Consider the following 22,101-nt stretch of genomic DNA (forward strand, 5'->3'; position numbering starts at 1 on the left):
CTGCACCGCTGTTGATAGCAGAAAGATTTAAATTTCACAGGAGAACTCAGCACAAAGATGAGAGCAATGCTGAGTATCTTACGGAACTACGCAAGCTATCAAAGCACTGCCAGTTCGGAGCAGGACTGGCAGATACCCTACGGGACAAATTTGTCTGTGGACTCCTGAGTGAAGGAACACAGAAGAAGTTACTCTCGGAGAAAGAGCTGACGCTAGATAAGGCTTTCAGCGTGGCAGTATCGTATGAAGCAGCAGCCAGGGGAGCTGCAGAAATTCAACAAAAACCACAGGAATACGGCACCCACGAAATGACACGGGGATTTGCAAAATGTTATCGCTGCGGCAAAACTAACCATGACCAGAAGGATTGCTGGTCCAAAGACAAAATATGCAGGCAATGCGGGAAGATGGGACACATTGCACGAGTTTGCAGGTCTGGGAAGAAGACCAGCGACAACAAAAAGGCTACTAAGGAACCGTACAAGAAAGTACAAAAGATGACAGACAGTAGTTCCGAAGACCAGATGAGCAACAGTGAATCCGGGAACAGGAGACTAAGCTGTCTCAAACTTCACAATGTAATTGCAAAAGAGGATCACCGAACCATTTGGGTCACCCTCACGATAGCAGGGTCCCAAGTTACAATGGAATTGGCTACAGGATCAGCGCTAACCGTCATGAATCGACGAGACTACGAGCGGCTATTTTCACACATACCCTTGAGAGAGACATCCATCGTCTTGACGACGTATACGGGGCAAAAAGTATACCCCAGAGGAAAAATAAGGGTGCCTGTCGAATACAATGGCAAGAAAATACGGAAATTGTATCTCTACATACTGCCAAATGGTGGACCACGGTTATTGGGACGGGAATGGATCAGGAAGATAAACTTAGATTGGCATTCCATTCATGCAATGACGGTGGACGGTAAAAAAGATGAAGACGTCACTCCTGGACGATTGTCAACAATGTTCGCTAACGCCAAAGAGGTATTTCAACAAGAACTGGGCACGCTTAAAGGCGTAACCGCCTCGATAAAAATAGAAGAGAATGCAGTTCCCAAGTTTTTCAAACAAGACCGGTACCATATGCAATTCGCCCAGCCGTCGAGGCAGAGCTGGAGAATCTGGAGAAGGCAGGCGTGTTGTCTAAGGTCGACTGGAGCGAGTGGGCGACACCCATCGTTCCTGTCATGAAGAAAACGTTAAGCAATAAGTCCGGGGAGCCAAGGAAGATTCGCATCTGTGGGGATTTCAAGGTGACGGTGAACCCAGTCCTTCACACAGTACAATATCCTCTTCCAAGGATAGAAGACATCTTCGCCTCACTGTCTGGAGGGAAGCGTTTTACAAAAATTGACCTAGCACAAGCATATTTGCAGATGGAGGTTGAGGAGTCCTCTAGGAAGTATCTCACGATAAACACTCACAAAGGTCTTTACCAGTATCATCGATTGGTATTTGGAGCAGCATCGGCTCCGGCGATATGGCAAAGAGCGATGGAACAAGTCCTGCAAGGGATTCCGGGGACTCAGTGTTACTTGGACGACATCCTTGTGACAGGTGAAGATGACAGTGAACACCTTAACAACCTAGAACAGGTGCTCACTAGACTACGGGAACATGGGCTGTGAGCCAACCGCCCCAAGTGCGAATTTTCTTAGAAACAGATATCGTATTGTGGCCACGTGATTGATGAAGAGGGGTTACATAAGTCCCCTGACAAAATTGAAGCGGTTGTTAAGGCCCCAGCACCTGAAAATGTGTCGCAACTGAGGTCATTCCTCGGATTGGTGAATTACTATCGTAAGTTTTTGCCGAATTTGTCGACAATTCTGCACCCACTGAACACCCTGCTACGAACGGGGGTAGCATGGAAATGGAGCGATGATTGTAACCGGGCTTTTCAGAAGAGTAAGGACTTAATCACTTCAAGGGAAGTTTTGGCTCACTACAACCCAGCACTGCCAATCAGGCTGGCGTGTGATGCGTCTCCCTACGGCATTGGGGCGGTACTGTCACATAAATTCCTTGATGGTTTAGAGAGGCCGATAGCTTTTGCGTCACGCTCGTTAACTTCTGCCGAGCGTAACTATGCCCAGATTGACAGAGAGGCCCTCGGCCTAGTGTGGGGGGTGAAGAAGTTCAATCACTACCTGCACGGTCAAAAATTTACTCTATTAACCGATCATCAACCTCTTGTCTCCATTTTCAACCCTCAGAAGGGCGTACCGATAATGACAGCACAACGGCTGCAGAGATGGGCCCTTTTCCCAGGGGCACACCAATACGACATCGAGTACAAAGGAACTAAACAGCATGGAAATGCTGATGGATTGTCACGTCTACCGTTGCCGACGGTGGAAGAAGAAGACCTTGCAGTGGATCCAATGGAGTTATTCCACTCGACCATAGTCGAATGTCTCCCTGTGACGAATGCAAACATAGAAAAGGAAACACGGAATGACCCGACACTATCACGGGTCTATGATTTAACGGTGAAGGGATGGCCAGCACATGGCGAACCACTGCTGCCAGCATTCTCGCCGAGAAGAGAACAGCTGTCAGTGTGCAGAGGAACCTTGATGTGTGGATCCAGAGTAGTAATTCCACCTAAGTTGACGGATAGAGTGCTCAATGAGCTTCATGAGGGTCATCTGGGTGGGGTAAAAATGAAGAACTTAGCCAGAGCGTTTGTGTGGTGGCCGGGAATCGATAGAGAAATCGAAGAGATGACCAAGAGCTGTGCAGGATGCCAGAAGGTCCAAAACGCCCCACCACAAGCTCCTCTGCATCCATGGGGGTGGCCCTCATCTCCATGGCAAAGGGTGCACAATGATTTTGCTGGTCCCTTCATGGAATCGATGTTTTTAATTGCGGTGGATGCACATTCAAAGTGGCCAGAGGTAATAAAAATGTCCTCAACCACCACGGAAAAATCTATCACAGTTTTACGAACCATATTCGCCAGGAATGGGCTGCCTGAACAGATTTGCTCTGACAATGGACCACAGTTTGTGTCTGAAGAGTTCCAGAGGTTCTTGAAGAACAATGGTGTTAAGCATTACACATCTGCCCCATATCATCCAGCCACTAATGGATTGGCCGAGAGGTTTGTCCAAACATTCAAGAAGGCTATCAAGGCAATGTGTAATGAAGATATACCCCTACAACACAAGGTGGACAACTTCTTGTTTGTCTACCGGAATGCGACACATGCGGTTACCAACCAAACTCCAGCCATGATGTTCTTCAATCGAAGACTACGATGCCGCTTGGATTTGGTTAAGCCAAACATCAGAAGAGATGTGGAGAACAGGCAGTTTCAGAATATGAATGAAAGGCCGACCAGGAGTTTTAAGATAAGTCAACCAGTTTTGGCCCGGGACTACCGCACTGAGAAATGGCAGCCAGGAACGATTTGTACATGACAAGGACCTCTCATGTATACCGTGGACGTTGGGGAGAGCATTGTAAGACGCCATGCTGACCAGATTCTAGAGTCACTGGAAAACGTCAACTCCACACCACGATCTGATAGACCTGGTAATGAAATCGACGTTCCAATTGCAGCTACCGCAGAACCGGTAATATTGGAAGCAGATGAACCAAACAACGACATTGATCCCGACTCAACATTGCCAGAAGAACCTGATACCCCAAAGAGGTGTTATCCAGACAGAATCAGGAAGCCTCCTCAAAGACTGAACTTATAATTGCTTAAACTTAACCAATGTATCTAGCAACAGTAATTGTGATTGTAATTAGTTACCATTTAGTTGTTAAATGAATGTTATGTACTGTTTATCTAAAAGGGGAGGAATTGTTGTGTATGTACCTTTAAGAGAATAACTGGTCTCAGACTGCAGTACCGGCAGTGACCACCCCTGTAAAAAAAAAAAGCGCTAGTGAGCCTCTGTGTTTTTAGTTTCACTATTGACTTCCACCAGTAAAGACTTATTTTGTTCACTCCTGCTATCCGTGTCTCAATTATTCACGGACGTAACAACTCCTACTAAGTTGGCCCTCAAATCAGGTCGGGGGTCGGGGCGGGGGGGGGGGGTAGAAAAGAATATCGGATGGGCTGCGGTTCAGGTCGGGGGTGGAGGGGAGAAAAGAATATCGGACGGGTCGGGGGTCGGGTCGGGTGGGGGAGAAAAGAATATCGGACGGGCCGCGGGTCGGGTCGGGGGGGGGTGGGAAAAGAATATCGGATGGGCCGCTGCAGCTATCGGACGGGCCGCTGTATTGTTGGGTTCACTCTCCCGGTACATCCTTCACACTGCCCAGCTCGGCCTGCAATCTCCTACCCAGGAGGGAACTCTGTGACCCTTTGCCCTGCTCAGCGTAAGTCGTGCGCCACTCTGGTCATGTCGTGCGCACGACTTACGCTGAACAAAAAAACTTTCGGTTTTCGGAAGTTCGGATAAAGGATAGTCTACCTGTACAGAGAAGTGTGAGGTGACGCATCTTGGCGGAAGGAACAGGGAGAGGCAATATACACTTAATGGCACAGTTTGTAAAGAGTGTGTAGGGACAGAGGGACCTGGGAATTAATGTGCATATTGAGAGAGTGCTTAGCAAAGCATATGGGATATTGGGCTTCATAAATAGAGTTATTGAGTACAAACGTAGAGAAGTTATGCTGAACCTTTATAAAGCGCTGGTTAGGCCCCAACTGGAGTATTGCATCCAGTTCTGGTCTCCGTACTTTAGGAAGGCTGTGAAGGCCCTTGAGAGGGTGCAGAGGAGATTTCCCAGTGTGGTTCCGGGGATGGGGGATCTTAACTACAAGGACAGGTTGAAGAAGCTGGATTTGTTTTCATTAGAGCAAAGGAGGTTGAGGGGTGATTTAATCGAGGTGTACAAGATTATGACGGGTTTGGATAGGCTGGACGGGGAAAGGCTGTTCCCGCTAGTTGATGGCACAAGGACTAGGGGACACAGATTTAAGGTTTTGGGCAAGAGATACAGGGGGGATGTGAGGAAAAACTTTTTTACGCAGCGAGTGTTGAGGACCTGGAACTCGCTGCTGATGGAAGTGGTGGAAGCGGAGACACTCAGTTTTAAAGGGGAGACTGGATAGGCACTTGAGGGAAATAAACTTGCAGGGCTACGGGGATAGAGCGGGGGAATGGGGCTGACTGGATTGCTCTACAGAGAGCCGGCACAGACTCGATGGGCTGAATGGCCTCCTTCTGTGCCGTTATGACTCCATTAATTAGAAGTTTCCATCCCGGTGGCCATTTAAAAAAAAAAAAAAACTTTGTGGCAATATGTATGCTTTGCCCTTTATCATGACAGCATGACCTATTCACATTCCCTTTGTTCAACTTGGCGTCCTGCTGCAGTTTAATGGCTTCACCAAATATGCCGCGTGTTCTTGTGAAAATTAACCCTCGCTCCCAGAGAACCAATGTGTGAGACAATACACACAATATCTAGTGACATAATGTTTCCCTGCAGAAATCCTTATTCCTGTAATTAGCCCACTGAGATCACATGAGCCTCTCGTGTTCTAGATTCTAGTCTTCAGACAGCAGAAGAATGAAGACTCTCTCAGACTTGGGGCTCAGAACAGCAAATGGTATTAAAAGTAAACTTCAGTCTTTATTAAAAGTGATCAGTAGCGGAAAATCAATACGGCCGATTTCATTTAATAGCGCTTGTAACAAAATTGGTTACAAAAATAGCACCCAACCGCAACACTTGCTAATTCTCCTAATATTACTGAACCTAGGTCACCATCAGTAATGCAAGCTTATGCGGGAGGGTTTTGTCCATCCACCATAGAGTCCAAGGTATCTATCTATGTCTTGATGAAGCATGCTGCCTGGTGTATGCTCTTGTACTCTTTATGTTCAACCTGGAATACAGGTATCCATTGTTGATCAAAATACAACGATGGTTTCCTGAATCCCAACCTAATACTGGACACATCCATTTGTACATGCTACCAAGCCCCTTACCTTAACTTGATTGTTTTCAGGACAAAGCAAGCCATCTGCATTCAGTGATTTTTCATAGAATGATACAGCACAGGCCGTTCGGCCCATCGCGCGTGTGCCAGCTCTTTGAAAGAGCTATCCAATTAGTCCCACTCCCCTGCGCTCTCCCCATAGCCCTGCACATTTTCCTTTTTCAAGTATATATCAAATTCCTTTTGAAATTTACTATTGAATCTGCCTCCACCGCCCTTTCAGACAGCACATTCCTGATCACCACAACTTGCTGCGTAAAAAAATTCTCATCTCCCCCCTCTGATTCTTTTCTACTTGACTTTGCAATCAAAATGTATTTTCATATAAATAATGTCCTGCCTCCCAAGTGAATGTGAAAGGCCATCGATCCCAAGTGAATGTGAAAGGCCATCGATATAACTCGTGACTACCTGGATGTTTCAAATAAATTGACTATCGCAGTAAGATAAGTGACCAGGCAAATCTCAAATACAGATATTAAAAATAGAGATTTAAAATGTAACACATCTCCCTATCCATCATAATTCTTCACTATCCTGAACAGGGCAATTGAAAAACTTGGAAAAATATGATTCTTGACTTGTATTCCCTTGCAGAAATCTAAACTCAAATCATAAATTTTACCTTTCCACATGGAGGATTACAGAAAGTCCTATTTTAGACATCAAAATTATTCTGCAATTTCTGTCCTATTACCAAATGTAGCATGATTAGCTCACATTGAATATTTTATAAAATGATTTCTAAATGTTTTTCTACCCTGCTTTTTAAAAAAAAAAAAAAAAAAAATTAATTGCTCGAACAATAATGCAAAGATTGGAATCAAAACAAACATTAAATGTATTTCTTTGTCTCTACACGATCAGTAATTTGCATTCCTGTTTGTACTACAACACGTGTCCTGTGTATCCTTGAATTTTATTATAGCAATATTGCAAGTCCTTCAGAGGGGGCAGCATGCTGTGATCACACTTTGATACAGACGACTGCCATTTCATTGCCTTTCAACCCTTTCCCTTTCAAGCATAATTCAAACGTTGCAACTTTTCTTGAGGATGAATGACATTTTCAGATGTGACCTGAGTTCACTAGAAATTCTTTTACCTTTTTAACCAAAATGCCAAGGAGGAGGAGTAACTCATCAGGAAATGTTTAAGTTACTGAAAATAAATGTCTCCTGCAGGAGCTTCCATTTGTGGTAACCATTTGCTCAGTAAAACCAATGCCTTTGTTGCCTCCAGACTCAACTATTCCAACACTCTCCTGGCCAGCCATCCATCTTCCACCCTCCGTAAACTTCAGCTCATCTAAAACTCTGCTGCCTGTGTCCTGACTCGCGCCAAGTCCCATTCACCCGTCTCCCCTTGTGCTCGCTGACCTACAGTGGCTCCCGGTCCGGCAACACCTTGAATTTAAAATTCACATCCTTTATTTTTATATCCCTCCATGGCCTCGCCTCCTCCAAGACATCTGCACTCCTCCAATTTTGGCTTCTTGCTCATCCCCCACTTCCATCGCTCCACCATTGGCGGCCGTGCCTTCAACTGCCTGGGTCCTAAGCTCTGGAATTCCCTCCCAAAACCTCTCCGCTTCTCAGCCCCTCTCTCCTTTTTAAGACGCTCCTTAAAACCAACCTCTTTGACCAAGCTTTTGGTCATCTGTCCTAATATCTCCTTATGTGGCTTGGTGTCAAATTTTGTTAACGTCCTGTGAAGCGCCTTGGGATGTTTTACTACATTAAAGGTGCTATATAAATACAAGTTGTGTATAGATCTTGTGCCAATTCTCATACATGTTTCATTTTGATCAACAGGTGCTGGAACTATACATTGTGTAAATGAAGGAGCTCATTGTCATGATAAACTGCAGATGACTTGTAACCCTATTGTCAAGAAAGGTAACACATGGAGAAAATTTATATTCTGGGGTCTGGAACTAAGGAAATATATATCTATAATGCATTTTAAAAAATCTTAATATTTGCAAGTATTTCCTGCATACTTTTTCCATTATAAATATCTACGTCCACATTTATAATAGAAACTCCTTGTGGAAACTTGTCACATAGACAGTGACGTAAAGCGGGATTGTTTTACGGGGAAGTGTTTGCGTATGAGCTTGCCAAACCAAACAACTTCAAAAGGTTTATTTCTCAAATAGGAATTTCGCAATAATGTTCAAATAGAAATGTTATTTCTTCCGTTCAGCTATTAATTCAATTAAGCAAATGAAAAGGAGGAACAGTTTTGTTGGGTAAAAACTCTGGGCACTTGGACTGCGCACTAGTTATGGTGCCGTTAGTCTATCGATGGCTTTGCTACTATTCATTGCGATATCCCAGTGAACATTCACCGGTTGAATTGTGGAACTGACCAGCCCTAGAAGAACATCTGTTTGTTTCGATCAAGAGATCCAGGGCGCGTTCCTTCAAAAGAAGGATTGGTCCAATTAAAAAGCATACATAGAAATTTCGGGGAGTATTTGAACATTCGGAACACACCCTCTCCCTCCCAACTATACTGCAATTATCCAATTGGATGATTCTCAACTTGCTCAAACAGCCCTTTTTCCCATCTTCAATCTAATGAGCAAAGTGTTTAAATATATATATATTTTTAAAAAGCACAATTGTTTTAATGCCTTAAGGTTGTTGGCAGCAGTGCCCTGGAGATCAATCTTCAATTCCTGGAGACACCAGGACAATCCTGGAGGGTTGGCAACCCTAGTGGACAGTGGTGTTGTGCATGTGATTCTCAGCACTGCACTATGTCATTCCTCGATTTTGCTCCGTCCTGATCTGAGTAGTGAGACATCAACAGAAGCCATGCAAGGGAAGATTGGGTCATCTCCGTTCATTTGAGCCACTGAAAGAAAGTGAATGAAGAAAGAAAGACTTGCATTTATATAGCACCTTTCACGACCTCAGGACGTCCCAAAGCACTTTGCAGCCAATGAAGTACTTTTGAAGTGTAGTCACTGCTGTCCCCCGTAAGCCGCACTGCCTCCTGCGTGGTCTGCCTCCCCCAACGTGTGGCCCATTCAAATCTCTGCGCCTACGCGCCACCCACAGTACGAAAGCCAGCGAGCGGCCTGCGCAGGACCCCACAGTTGACTGCAGCCGTGCAGCTTAGCGGGAACATTGGTAGTCGTTGTAATGTAGGAAATGCGGCAGCCAATTTGCACACAGCAAGCTCCCACAAACAGCAACAGAAAATGACCAGATAATCTGTTTGTTTGATTGAAGGATAAATATTGGCCAGGGCACTAGGAATAACTCCTTTGCTCTTCTTCGAAATAGTGCCATGGGATCTTTTATGTCCACCTGCGAGAGCAGACGGGGCCTCGGTTTAACATGTCATCTGAAAGACAGCACCTCCGACAGTGCAGCACTCCCTCAGTACTGGAATGTCAGCCTAGATTTTGTGCTCAAGCCTCTGGAGTGGGACTTGAACCCACAACCTTCGTTTATGTTCTCTGTAATAAATAGAGGAATCTTAAGTACTTTCTTCTGCCATTTCCTCAAATTTACCACCAGAGCGGCTTTAACACTGGTGTGAGAAAAAGGCCTCAGATTCAAAGATTCATTTTATACTTGTGTGTAAATGCCCAAAAACCCACAATAGGAAATATAAACAGAAAATGCTGGAAATATCCAGCAGATTCATTGGCATCTAAAGAGAAAAGATGGGTTAATAATTCAGCTGTAGACCCTTTATCAGAACCCACAATCCATAATGTAGTTGGTTTACATTACAAAGCTCTTGTTTGAGAGCAGTGTAATCTATCTCTCTAACCTCCTCCAGCCCTCAGATCTCTGCGCTCCTCCAATTCTGGCGACTTGCACATCCCCGATTTTAATCACTGTACTCTGGCTCTTGTATTGTTCCACAGAAGCTCAGTGTAAGCTCGAGGAACAGCACCTCATCTTCCGATTAGGCACTTTACAGCCTTCCGGACTCAATATCGAGTTCAACAATTTCAGATCATAACCTCGGCCCCCATTACATTTTTACTTTTTTACCCACACCTTTGTTTTGGCCCTCCTCCCCCCCCCCACCCTTTTTTTTCCTCTCTCTCCCACATGGCAGCTGTCTCCCATTCTGCCAGCGTATTTCACACCTAATCTAGAGCCGTCTTTTGTCTCCACTAGTCCTATCACCATCTCGTCTCGTTTTGAATACCTCTTAATGTCTCTTCTCTTTTTTTTGTTCTCTCCCAGCCTGGCCTTTTAATCTATTTCATTTCTTGTGCTTTTCCAGTCTTGACAAAGGGTTTGACCCAAAACGTTGACACTTTTTCTCTCCACGGATGTTGCCTGGCCTGCTGTGTTTTTCCAGCATTTTCTGTTGTTATTCCCGATTTTAATCGCTCCACCATTGGCGGCCGTACCTTCAGCTGCCCAGGCCCTAAGCTCTGAAATTTCCTCCCTAAACCTCTCCGCCTCTCTACCTCTCTCCTCCTTTAAGATGCTCATTAAAACCTACCTCTTTGACCAAGCTTTTGGTCATCAGTCCTGCTATCTCCTGTGGCTAGTTGTCAAAAATGTTTTTATTGATATCGGTCTTGTTAGGCGCCTTGGGATGTTTTGCTACGTTCAATGCACTATATAAATGTAAGTTGTTAATCTGTTGGGCTCTGCCTAGATTTTTATTTTGTTAGAACATTTCTGTTTGTCCTCCCTTCCCCCTCTCCTCCAACATTTAAAGGCCTTTAGTAACTGAGCCATACAGGACTGGTTCAGTTCCTAGTTTGTGCTAAAGTACCTAATCTCCACTAGAGACAAGAGAGGCTCCATTCTTGGTCTCCGTGCTCTTGAATTAGGAAGAGGAAACTAGGCCTTGGTTTCCACGACTGAGTTCCTATGCACCGACACCTGCTGGAAAATGTGAGGACAGAATCGGACTTGGCTATAATGCCCCTCCCCAGTGGTCGAATAGAATGCCAACACTCCCTGTCAAGTGACGTATGTATAATGGCTAGGCGGGACAGGAATTCTTGCTCACTGTACTCTGGCACTTGACACTATAACTAAACCCTACCAAATCACCCCCCCAGGATCTTCCAAATGAGCAGAGAGTTCGGTCAACTCTTATACATAACCAAGGGCAAGTCCCTTATGCAGCATTCCCCATACATGTCCATGAGTCATACCCCTTTGTGTGGCTAGAGCTGGACTTCAAATACCTAAAGGGGATGATATCCCCTAACCTCAGACGCCCCCACCCCCTGCCAATCCCCATCCTAGGCCAGTATTCAAGCAGATTTTGACATATGGAAGTACCCACTCCCATCAGTTCTAGGAAGGGTAAGCACCATAAAAATGAACGTACCCCTTTGGCCTGACTGCCTGTTTTAGAAGCTACTAGTTAATTAATTCCAAGAGCTTGACAGATGCTTGTCCAAGTTTCTATGGTTAGGCAAGCACCCATGAATACACTTCAAATACCCTTTAGCCCCCCAACTGTTCCCCCCCCCCCCCCCCCCCCCCCCCCAAAACATAAAGGCTCAAACACCCCACTCTCAGTCTCTATGACTAGGCAGCCCAACTTTTGGGAATAATCTGTTCTGCCCTCACAGCCCATGACTGGCTGTGGAAACTGGGGCCTCCTAACTTACTCGTACTTTTCTGTTATATGCAAATTAATAAAACTTTACATAAATATATACGTACTTTTCTTAATTTTTTTTAAATTCAAAAGTTAAATTATTGTTTTCTAGATGACTTCCACTACAGAAAACCGAAATACTGCTGTTAGGCAAAATGGGCACAGTGGTGAAGGCAACTCTCGGGAGAAGATTTACAAAAAGGTAATTGTTCAATACCAACCTTTTTAACATACTCACTTTCATCTTGCACTTGGAGTCAGGCATTGAAATCAATTTCAACCATGTAAATATATGAATCGCCATGCCTGCTCAGAGATCAATATGATGAGGATCAACGTCATCATTTGCTGTCACTCTGAAATGAATGTTCACTTATATATGGTAGTAACTGAGTTACTTTGCCAAATTAGAAGGACAATTGTAAAGGAGATGGTTAATTCTCTTTGGGTAAGTATTTTGAATGTAAAGTATTTAGCTCTTGTTTTATGTTTTTGCTTTGTAAAAGAACAAAAAAATTAAGAGCAGGAGTAGGCTATACGGCTCCTCGAGCCTGCTCCGTCTTTCAATGAGATCATGGCTGATCTTCGACCTCAACTCCACTTTCCCGCCCGAGCTCTATATTCCCTTAGTGCCCAAAAATCTATCGATCTCAGTCTTGAATATACTCAACAATTTAGCATCCACAGCCCTCTGGGATCGAGAATTCCAAAGATTCACAACTCTGAGTGAAGAAATTCCTCATTATCTCAGTCCTAAATGGCCGACCCCTTATCTTGAGATTATGCCCCCTACTTCTAGACTCTCCAGCCAGGGGAAACGACCTCTCCGCATCTACCCTGTCAATGTGTATGTATGATTTTTCTTTAAGATTGGGATTTGAAGGGACTGGTGATTGGGGCATTTAAGTTTCTGTTCTTGGCCAATGAGTAGAATGTTCAAGACCAGTGCATCATTGCTATGGCTAGGCTTCCTCCTTTATCGCAGTTGTGTGACCAGAGTGTTCTGTTTTTTTTTGCTGTGGCAGAGACTTTGTGATATGTTCTGATTTATAAATGATCTTGTTTTATACAGCCTTGACTTGTGCACAGAGTAGCTTACAAATCTAGTACAGAAATCATGCAATTTTTATTTTTGTTTCAGACACCATCATCTGCACTTCAAGGCTCTATCCAACTTGGAATTGGGTACGCGGTTGGAAACCTCACTTCAAAACCAGGCCGAGATGTGCTGATGCAAGATTTCTATGTTGTGGAAAGTGTCTTTCTACCAAGGTTGGGTTTTATTTTCTTAAAACCTTTTATCTCGATACATTTCCACCTTTAACTCCGAAATTGCTAATGTGTTACAGTGAAGATATCTTGTGGTTGTACTAAGAGGAAATGGAGAAGAATAATTATGAATTTGCTTTATTTTATTTTGCAAATAGAGATACAAATTTACTGATGTAGAAAATACATCTTGCTTATGACCCAAAATTCATTTGTATGTTCTGAAAATGTCATCAATAAATCATTGCATTAACTTTGCTAATTAATAATAAGCACAGAAGAAGTCTTGTTCAAACTCGTTAAGCTCAATTGGGTTATATTGCATTGCATAGAAATTACAACCTGGAGATGGGCCATTTGGCCCAACCAGTCCATGTTGGTGCATATCCTCTAGGTGAACAGTCTTCCGAATCCCACGTGCCCTTGCCTACAGTGAACACAATACTAAAAGTACATTGGTTGCACAGACGCGTGCTGCGGAAGATTTTCCAGGTGTCTGCCCATCGGCACCAAACGGAGCCACTCTCCTTCACTTCAGCAAAACTTGAGCCTTTACTAGAAGCAGAAATAGTTGGCACCACTCTAACCGCAGCACACGATTCCCAATCTGTTGCCTTCACAAGTGTAAGTGACTCCCTTTTATAAAGGTGAGCAGCAGCAGCCCTTCAAGAATTGCCAGCTCACCCAGTTGACTTGGAGACAACCCAGTTCCCAGCCTGATTCCCTGCACATGCCTTCCATGCTCAGGGACTTTATTCAAATGAAGGGAAGAAGCTTGTCTTACAAAATTAAGGTGAGGCCACCCCTTCCTGTACACCACTTTTTTTTTAAATGGCTTTATCAATTTTTCCTTCCACTTTTCTAGGCAAGTATTCATTTAATCCCATATTGAGTTCTCCAGAGGCTTACCCACCACTGATAGGCTAACTGGTCTATATAGTCAACCTGGTTTCCACCCTTCCCTCACCTTCACATGGTCCATCTCCGACTCTTCCCTTCCTCGACTTCTCCGTCTCCATCTTTGGGGATAGGTGATTGACAAACATTCACTACAAGTCCACTGACTCCCACAGCTACCTGGACTACACTTCCTCCCACCCCGCTTCATGTAAGGACTCTATTCCATTCTCCCAGTTTCTCCATCTCTGCTGCATCTGCTCTGACGATGCCACCTTCCATACCAGTGCTTCCGACATGTCTACCTTTTTCCTCAACCGAGGATTCCCCTCTACTGTGGTTGACACAGCCCTTTTCCGTGGCCAGTCTGTCTCCCGCACTTCTGCCCTCACCCCTGCCCCTCCCTCCCGGAACCACAATAGGGTTCCCTTGTCCTCACCTTTCACCCTACCAACCTCCACATTCAACGAATCATCCTCCACCTCCAGCATGATCCCACCACCAAACACATCTTCCCCTCGCCTCCCCTTTCAGCATTCCGAAGGGACCACTCCCTCCGCGACACCCTGGTCCACTCCTCTATCACCCCCAACACCCTTTCCCTTCGCCCGGCACCTTCCTGTGCAAGCGCAGGAGATGCAACACATGCCCTTTTACCTCCCCCCTTCCCACTGTCCAGGGCCCCAAACACCCCTTCCAGGTGAAACAGTGATTTACTTGTACTTCTTGCAATTTAGTATACTGTATTCGCTGCTCACGATGCAGTCTCCTCTACATTGGGGAGGCCAAACGCAGATTGGGTGACCGCTTTGCGGAACACCTCCATTCAGTCCGTAAGGGGGACCCCGAGCTTCCGGTTGCCTGTCACTTTAATTCACCGCCCCACTCCCACTCAGACCTCACCGTCCTCGGCCTCTTGCATTGTTCCACGGAAGCTCAGCGTAAGCTCGAGGAACAGCACCTCATCTTTCGATTAGGCACTTTACAGCCTTCTGGACTCAACATAGAGTTCAACAATTTCAGATCATATCCTCGGCCCCTATCATAGATATTTTTTCCACGCTTTTTTTCTTCTCTCCCACATGGCAGCTGCCGTTCATTCTGCCCGCGCAATTTACACTTCATCTAGAGCCATCTTTTGTTTCTTAACCTGTCCCATTACCATCTCCTTTTGCCTTGAATATCTCTCAATATCTCTTAATGTCTCAATCTCTCCTGCCTTCTATCCTATCACAGACCTTTCCTTTTGTTCTTTCATCCCCTCTGCTCTTTCCCAGCTCCCACACTTGCTTAAAAATCTGTTCCATTTCCTACTTTTTTCCAGTTCTGACGAAAGGTCATCGACCTGAAATGTTAACTCTCTTTCTTTCTCCACAGATGCTACCTGACCTGAGTATCTCCAGCATTTTCTGTTTTTATTTCATTCTGGTTTATTCCTTTCTCCCTTGTTGAACAGAAGTGTTGTATGAGCAACCCTCCAGTCCTCTAGCACAACTTGCATATCCAAGGAGCTTCTACTATTTCTTTCCCATCTTCCTTCAGCACTCTGGGATGTATGCCATCAGGCCCAGTGCCTTTATTACATTTTTTTTTTAAAGCATTATTTCCTTGTCGTAATTATCATTTCTGATTGCTACACCTCTTCTTGTACTAGTCTTGCCCAGTTGAGTGCCTTTATCTTTGGTCCATCTCCTTTTCAATCTTCATATCAAACCTCTGAGAATCAAAGAAATTGAGATCTTGGAGAGATGCATTGATTTTTAGCTGGAACCCACAGCTAACAATATAAAGACTGGAAGCGAAGGAGCTGTGTGGATAACAGTTCCCTAAACATTCACTCCCTCCACCACCGGCGCACCATGTCTGCAGTGTGTACCATCTACAAGATGCACTGCAGCAACTCGCCGAGGCTTCTTCGACAGCACCTCCCAAACCCGCGACCTCTTCCACCTAGGACAAGGGCAGCAGGCGCATGGGAACACCACCACCTCCAAGTTCCCCTCCAAGTCACACACCATCCTGACTTGAAAATATATCGCTGTTCCTTCATCATCACTGGGCTAAAATCCTGGAACTCCCTCCCTAACACCACTGTGGGAGTACCTTCAGCACACGGACTGCAGCGGTTCAAGAAGGCGGCTCACCACCACCTTCTCAGGGCAATAGGGGATGGGCAATAAATGCTGGCCTTGCCAGCGACGCCCACATCCCATGAATTAATTATTTTTTAAATCCTCAATTTAATGTGAATTTTTTTTAATTACTATTAATCACTAAGTTACCTCTTTACAATGATTTTCAGTGAAGGAAGCAATCTTACACCCGCACACCGCTATCCAGACTTCAGGTTCAAGACGTACGCTCCACTAGCATTCCGCTATTTCCGAGAACTCTTTCATATAAAGCCAGATGATTATTTGGTGAGTTTTCTTCTTTTTTTTTGCATCTTTTGTAACCCAATAATTTTACTTTATAAAAGGTTACATGGAAAACAAGTGATTTAATTGGTCGCTTGCTATACAAGGCAAAGATCAGGCTGCATTTGGAGTGTTGTGAGCTGGACTACTGTAATTCTGGCCAATTAATCATGGAATATTATTGCCATGACAGGGTACAGAGGTGAGCAACAATACCAACAATAACTTGATTTATATAGCGCCTTTAACATAGTAAAATGTCCCAAGGCACTTCATGAGCGATCATCAGACACCGAGCCCGCATAAGCAGATATTAGGACAGGTGACCAAAACTTGGTCAAAGAGGTATCATTTAAAGAGCGTCTTAAAGAATGAGAGAGGTTTAAGGAGGGAATTCCAGAGCTTGGGGCCCAGGCTGAATGCACGACTGCCAATGGTGGAGCGATTAAAATCAGGGATGCGCAAGAGGCCAGAATTGGAGGAGCACAGAGATCTCGGAGGGTTGTGGGGCTGGAGGAGGTTAGAGAAATGGGAAGGGGCGAGGCCATGGAGGGATTTGAAAACAAGGATGAGAATTTTAAAAAAGAGGCGTTGCCGGATTAAGGCATTTGGGTGTGTTTTCTTTAGAAAAGAGAAGACGTTGGGATGATCTATCTGAAGTTTTTAAATTATGAATGGAATTAAATTGTTCACTACAGAGATGGGTTCAAATATCAGTGCACCAAGTTTAAAAATGATGATGTTAGAGGCACGAAGGAATATAAGTTGGAAATTTAGCCAAAGGGCAATAGAGTTGTGAATACATTTCCAGGGTAGGCCACTGAAAGAGACCGTATATAGATTCAAAAGACAATGGCCTAGAAATTCAGTTGTTTGCGCCAGCCGCTAGCGCCTTAGGAGGAGGAGATGTGGGGCGCTAGGCGGCTAGCGGCCGGGCGCAGCGCGATCTGCGCCTCTCCCCAACTTCAGTAAAGATTTAGCGGCGGCGCAAAGCCTTTGCGCGCGCTCAGCTGCGCGCGCAGATCCTGACGTCATTTCATCGTGCAACGCCCTTTGTGCGCCCCAAACCGGAAATTCAGTGGCGCCGGCCTATTGTGCGCCTGGCGCCCCTAGCGACTGGTAGAGGGGAACGGTTCCCAGTCGCTGCGGGGCGCGGGGGGCGCAAATTAAAGGGCACTCCTCCTGCAGTAGAAAAGGCAGCCATTTTGCAACACTCCTTTGTGAGAGATGGATCTTTGCAGAGAGACAAAGGTAGAGAGCTTTCTGGTTTGGCTCAACACTCGCACAGGTACTTGTGGCTTCAGGCCACAGCTTTGCACTTGTCTTTAACTTCAGAGCCATCTCATTGATTGGAAACACATAATGGGGGCTGCAATGGGTGCAAACGTTGGGCTTCTCCATTGCATTCAAAGGGCTCGGAGACGCCGTGAGAGAGTGGCAGTCATGGCGTCGGCAAAGGAGGCCTTACCCACCCAGGGTATACCGCCAGCAGTTCTCATATCTGAACATGTCTGATGAGCAGTGTGTTCGGAGGCTGCGATTCCGAAGGGCGGTGGTCACTGAGATCTGCCACCTGCTTCGCGGAGATCTGCAGCCACATCTGAGGAGCAGGACGTCTCTGTCGGTGGCAGTGAAGGTGACGGTGTCTCTCAACTTCTATGCCACCGGCTCCTTCCAATCCGCTGCTGGGGACATTTCCAACATCTCCCAGTTTGCCGTACATTGCTGCATCCGCCAGGTGACCAATGCCCTTTTCAGAAGGAGACGTCAGTTCATCTCCTTCTCCATGGCCCTTGTCAAGCAGCAACAGCGTGCAATGGGCTTTGCAGCATTAGCGGGCTTCCCCATGGTGCAGGGCGCCATTGACTGCACGCATGTGGCTTTGCGGGCACCTCTAGAACATGCCGAGGATTACCGCAACCGGAAGGGCTACCATTCGCTCAACGTGCAGTTGGTGTGTGACCACAGGCAGATCATCCTAGCTGTCAATGCCCGCTTTCCAGGCAGCAGCCACAATGCCTTCATCCTGCGCCAGACTTCTGTGGCAGACATGTTCCAGGCCCAGCCTCACCCACGAGGATGGCTTCTCGGGGACAAAGGCTATCCTTTGTGCACCTGGCTGATGACCCCGCTCCGTGCGCCCAGCACCCCTGCTGAAGAGCGATACAATGACAGCCATCAAGCAACCAGGAACCTCACTGAGCAAACAATCGGCGCCCTGAAGCAACGGTTCCGCTGTCTGGATCATTCCGGAGGAGCCCTACAGTACTCGCCTGAGCGAGTCTCCCATTTCGTGGTCGTGTGCTGCATGCTGCACAACCTGGCTATCCGCAGGACTCAGCCACTGCCACCAGACATTGGAGGACCACCAGAGGAGGAGGAGGAGGAGGAGGAGGAGGAGGACCAGCACAGGAGGGAGGCAGAAAGTGCAAGGGCCGCCCGTCGGCGGCTTATTGAACGTCGGTTCTAGGCCCCCTCTCAGGGAATGGAATGTAGCCGCTCCACAAGCCCTCAGCCGAGCAGGGCAACCAGGACTTCCAAAAGAAAGCATGGACAGTGCGATTTAAGAACATTTATTACTTTGATACCTCTGTGCCCTTCCCACATAACAAACTAATGGAGAGAAGCCCCCCCCCCCGCCAAAAACACAAATCGAGCAGTCTCGGCCTTTCCAAAAACACAAATCGAGCAGTCTCGGCCTTTCAAAAAACACAAATACACCAGTCTCGGCCTTTCAAAAAAAACAAATCCACCCTCCCCCTTTAAGAGCTCACCGGCGCCAGAGTGTCTGCCGTCAATCAGCAGCTCGCTGCACCTGCGCTGCGCCCGCCCTCGGGGGTTTCGCCCCGGGCTGCCGGCTTAGCGCCTAATGATAGTCGTGCCTCGCCTGTTTGAGCGCAGCAGCAACCTCTTGGGGCGATGCCACTGAATATCGGCGAAGGTGGCGCGAAGTTGCGCCGGGCGCAAACTTTAGCGGCCGCCCGACTGTAGCGCCCCAAACGTGGCTATACTGAATTTCTAGGCCAATTAGATTTGTTTCTGCAACGAGAAAGGATTGAAGATCCAGTGAGAAGCCAGGTAGGCGGGATTAATGTATTAAAGAGGGATGGACTTGTTCGGGCCTATTGATGTTATTCTGATCTAAAATCTTTGGAAATCTCAGGTTCTTATGAATGCACATGCCTTTTTTTTTCTTCATAACTTTGCCTTTCAAGCAGGAGATGGTCATTGTGCAATAGGCATGTGGCACTGTATGCCCATAGTTAGTTAATCAACTGCTTCCTCCCCTATGCAGTCACTCCATCCTCAGCTGATGCTGCTTAATTTTCACAAGTAGAAACCGGGAAATGAAAATTGCTTCATGCACACCGCCCAGAATTTGCTGACAAAATGACGCTTGCCATTATTAATGTGTAAATCGTCCAGCAACTTGTGGCGAGGAAGAAATACATTGTAAATCGCCACAAATTCTGGACGATTTACGCCACTCTGCTGTTAGTCTCGCCCTTCGCCCCCATTATTTTTAAGAACTTGCTGGATTTGCGCATTCATTGCCCGTTAAACTTGCTGGAGAAAGTTAAGGCTAGCGCTTAACAGCGCAAGTACCCTTTCAACAACGTAATAATTGCTAATGCAATGCCAATCAAACTCTCTGGCCCAGAAAGGGAACAATTTAAACTGTTGAATCACATTCCTGCAGGTAGTAAATTGTTTTTAAAGATTTCTAAAATCTTTAGTTTTAATTTTTCTTTCTTTTCTCTCAATCCAATTTGTCTTTCCCTTTTTTTTCTGTACCTGATTTGACTCTAATTCACCCAATAACCTTCTCCGTTGTTCCAGTGTTTCTTTCTCAATCCTTAAATCTCATTGGGTGAGAAGATAGACTGTTCGTCCCGTCGTTCACTTGAGGTCCCAGATGCCCGTTGCCCTCGCACTCCCAGCAAGTTACAGCACAGAATTTTGAGCCGTGGGGTGCAGGAAATGGCCTAACGCACAGGGCACACCGGGAGATGCCCTGCTCCAGCAAGATCTGATCCATGATGAAAATCTGAATTACTATCAGGACAGGGTACAATTACAATTCAAGTCAGACTACTCTGTTTTGTCCTTCTGTTGCACCAAGTTGAGTGGGAACAAAAAGCCCCCTTTCAAAATTTGTGATGCAAGGGAAATGATAACATTAATCAGCATTAGTTCAGTAATTTTTTACTCTCTTCCCAAATACTTGAGTGATTAATTGTCGGTATATATGTCAACTCTCTCTCTTGTTTTGAGCTTGTATAAGCATTCCAGACTTGTGCCACTAATGTACTAGTCCCAAACCAAGTAGCACCATATATAGTTCGAATTCATCCTGCCTTGTTTTTAATGTTTTAATTTGTACCACAAATGTCTATGTAAACAGAACTTTTTATCTTGTTCGATGTATATTGGATTTAAAAAGATGCTCTTGCCTCCATACTACGTGGAAAATGTGTACTGTTCTTAGTGACCTTTACAATATTTGGAATAGTGATTTAATTCTAGCTTGATGGTCTCCGATCAGTTTGTATTAAAAGGGAAGATGCTGCTAATTTTTTTTTAATACTATGCTTTTGATCAATTATAGGTGTGTATTTTATTCATCAACAATGATATTGCAGATCTGTGAAGAATTTTTAAATTTCCGTGTATGAAATTACATTGCACGTGTTTTAGAAAAGCTTGACGTGTTAATTACTTCATTTAAAATTCTCTTTGCCTTCTTGCCAGTATTCCTTGTGCAATGAACCGCTGATCGAGCTTTCCAATCCTGGTGCCAGTGGGTCCTTATTTTACGTCACAAGTGACGATGAATTCATCATAAAGACTGTGCAGCACAAAGAAGCAGAATTCTTGCAGAAGCTGTTACCAGGTTATTATATGGTAAGCCATGAACTAATTAGGGCTTTCTAAACATAGTGCAATTAATCCTTAGTTCAGTGTTCTGTTGAAATAGCAGAACGGATATTTTAACAGATCGGTTAAAATCATGAAATTGGTTTAAAAAATTGTGGGGACTGAAAACTAAACATTAAAAAAAAAACTATATTCTAAGGCTGATGGGATGATATTTAATGTTGGTAAGTATGCATATGCACTGCCTGCTAGGATGGTGGAAATGGATTCACAAGTAGCTTTCAAAAGGGAATTGGATAAATACTTGAAAATTTGCTGGGATATGGGGAAAGAGCAGGGGAGTGGGATTAATTGGATTGCTCTTCGAAAGAGCCAGCCCAGACTCGAACGACCTCCTTCTGTGCTGTACTATTCTACAATTCTGTTTGCATTTATATAGCGCCTTTAACCTAGTGAAACGTCCCAAGGCGCTTCACAGGAGCGTCATCAGGCAAAAATTTGACACCGAGCCACATGAGATACAGGTAGACTACCCTTTATCCGGACTTCCGAAAACCGAAACCCTCTAAAAACCGAAGGTTTTTTCGTTCAGCGTAAGTCGTGCGTACGAACGAAAAAACCTTTGGTTTTTAGAGGGTTCCGGTTTCGGAAGTTCGGATAAAGGGTAAGTCGTGCGCACGACCCCCCGCCGACCCCCCCGCCGACCCCGACAACCGCCGGCCCCGACAACCACCGACCCCCCCCCCGACGGCCCCGACAACCGCCGACCCTGCCGGCCCCGACAACCGCCAGCCCCGACAACCGCCGACCCCCCCCCGCGGACCCCGCCAGCCCCGACAACCGCCGACCCCCCCGCCGGCCCCGACAACCGCCGACCCCCCCCGCGGACCCCGCCGGCCCCGACAACCGCCGATCCCGACTGACTTACGCTGAGCGTCAGCGTAAGTTGTGCGCACAACCCCCCGCCGACCCCCCCGCGGACCCCTGCCGACCCACCTTCCGAAATCCGAAATTCTCCTTTATCCGAAACTCGGCTGGTCCCGAGGTTTTC

At 45.8% G+C, this 22,101-nt stretch overlaps 1 protein-coding gene across 8 annotated transcripts in view; it reads left to right on the top strand.

Annotated features, from left to right (window-relative positions):
* pip5k1ba (phosphatidylinositol-4-phosphate 5-kinase, type I, beta a) overlaps positions 1 to 22,101 on the top strand; it is a 224,633-nt gene that overhangs the window by 125,165 nt on the left and 77,367 nt on the right. For all 8 annotated transcript variants that reach the window (XM_085992151.1, XM_085992165.1, XM_085992127.1 and 5 more), the window contains exons 2-6: positions 7,797 to 7,880; positions 11,702 to 11,791; positions 12,731 to 12,861; positions 16,058 to 16,175; positions 20,925 to 21,077. In XM_085992151.1, the coding sequence (XP_085848277.1) occupies positions 11,702 to 11,791; positions 12,731 to 12,861; positions 16,058 to 16,175; positions 20,925 to 21,077 (492 nt within the window). In that variant the 5' untranslated portion in view covers positions 7,797 to 7,880. The remainder of the gene's footprint in view (positions 1 to 7,796; positions 7,881 to 11,701; positions 11,792 to 12,730; positions 12,862 to 16,057; positions 16,176 to 20,924; positions 21,078 to 22,101) is intronic.

Source organism: Somniosus microcephalus, chromosome 1, assembly GCF_052327205.1.
Source record: "Somniosus microcephalus isolate GS21.2 chromosome 1, FLI_Smic_1.0, whole genome shotgun sequence".
In the NCBI taxonomy this organism is placed as follows: domain Eukaryota; kingdom Metazoa; phylum Chordata; class Chondrichthyes; order Squaliformes; family Somniosidae; genus Somniosus; species Somniosus microcephalus.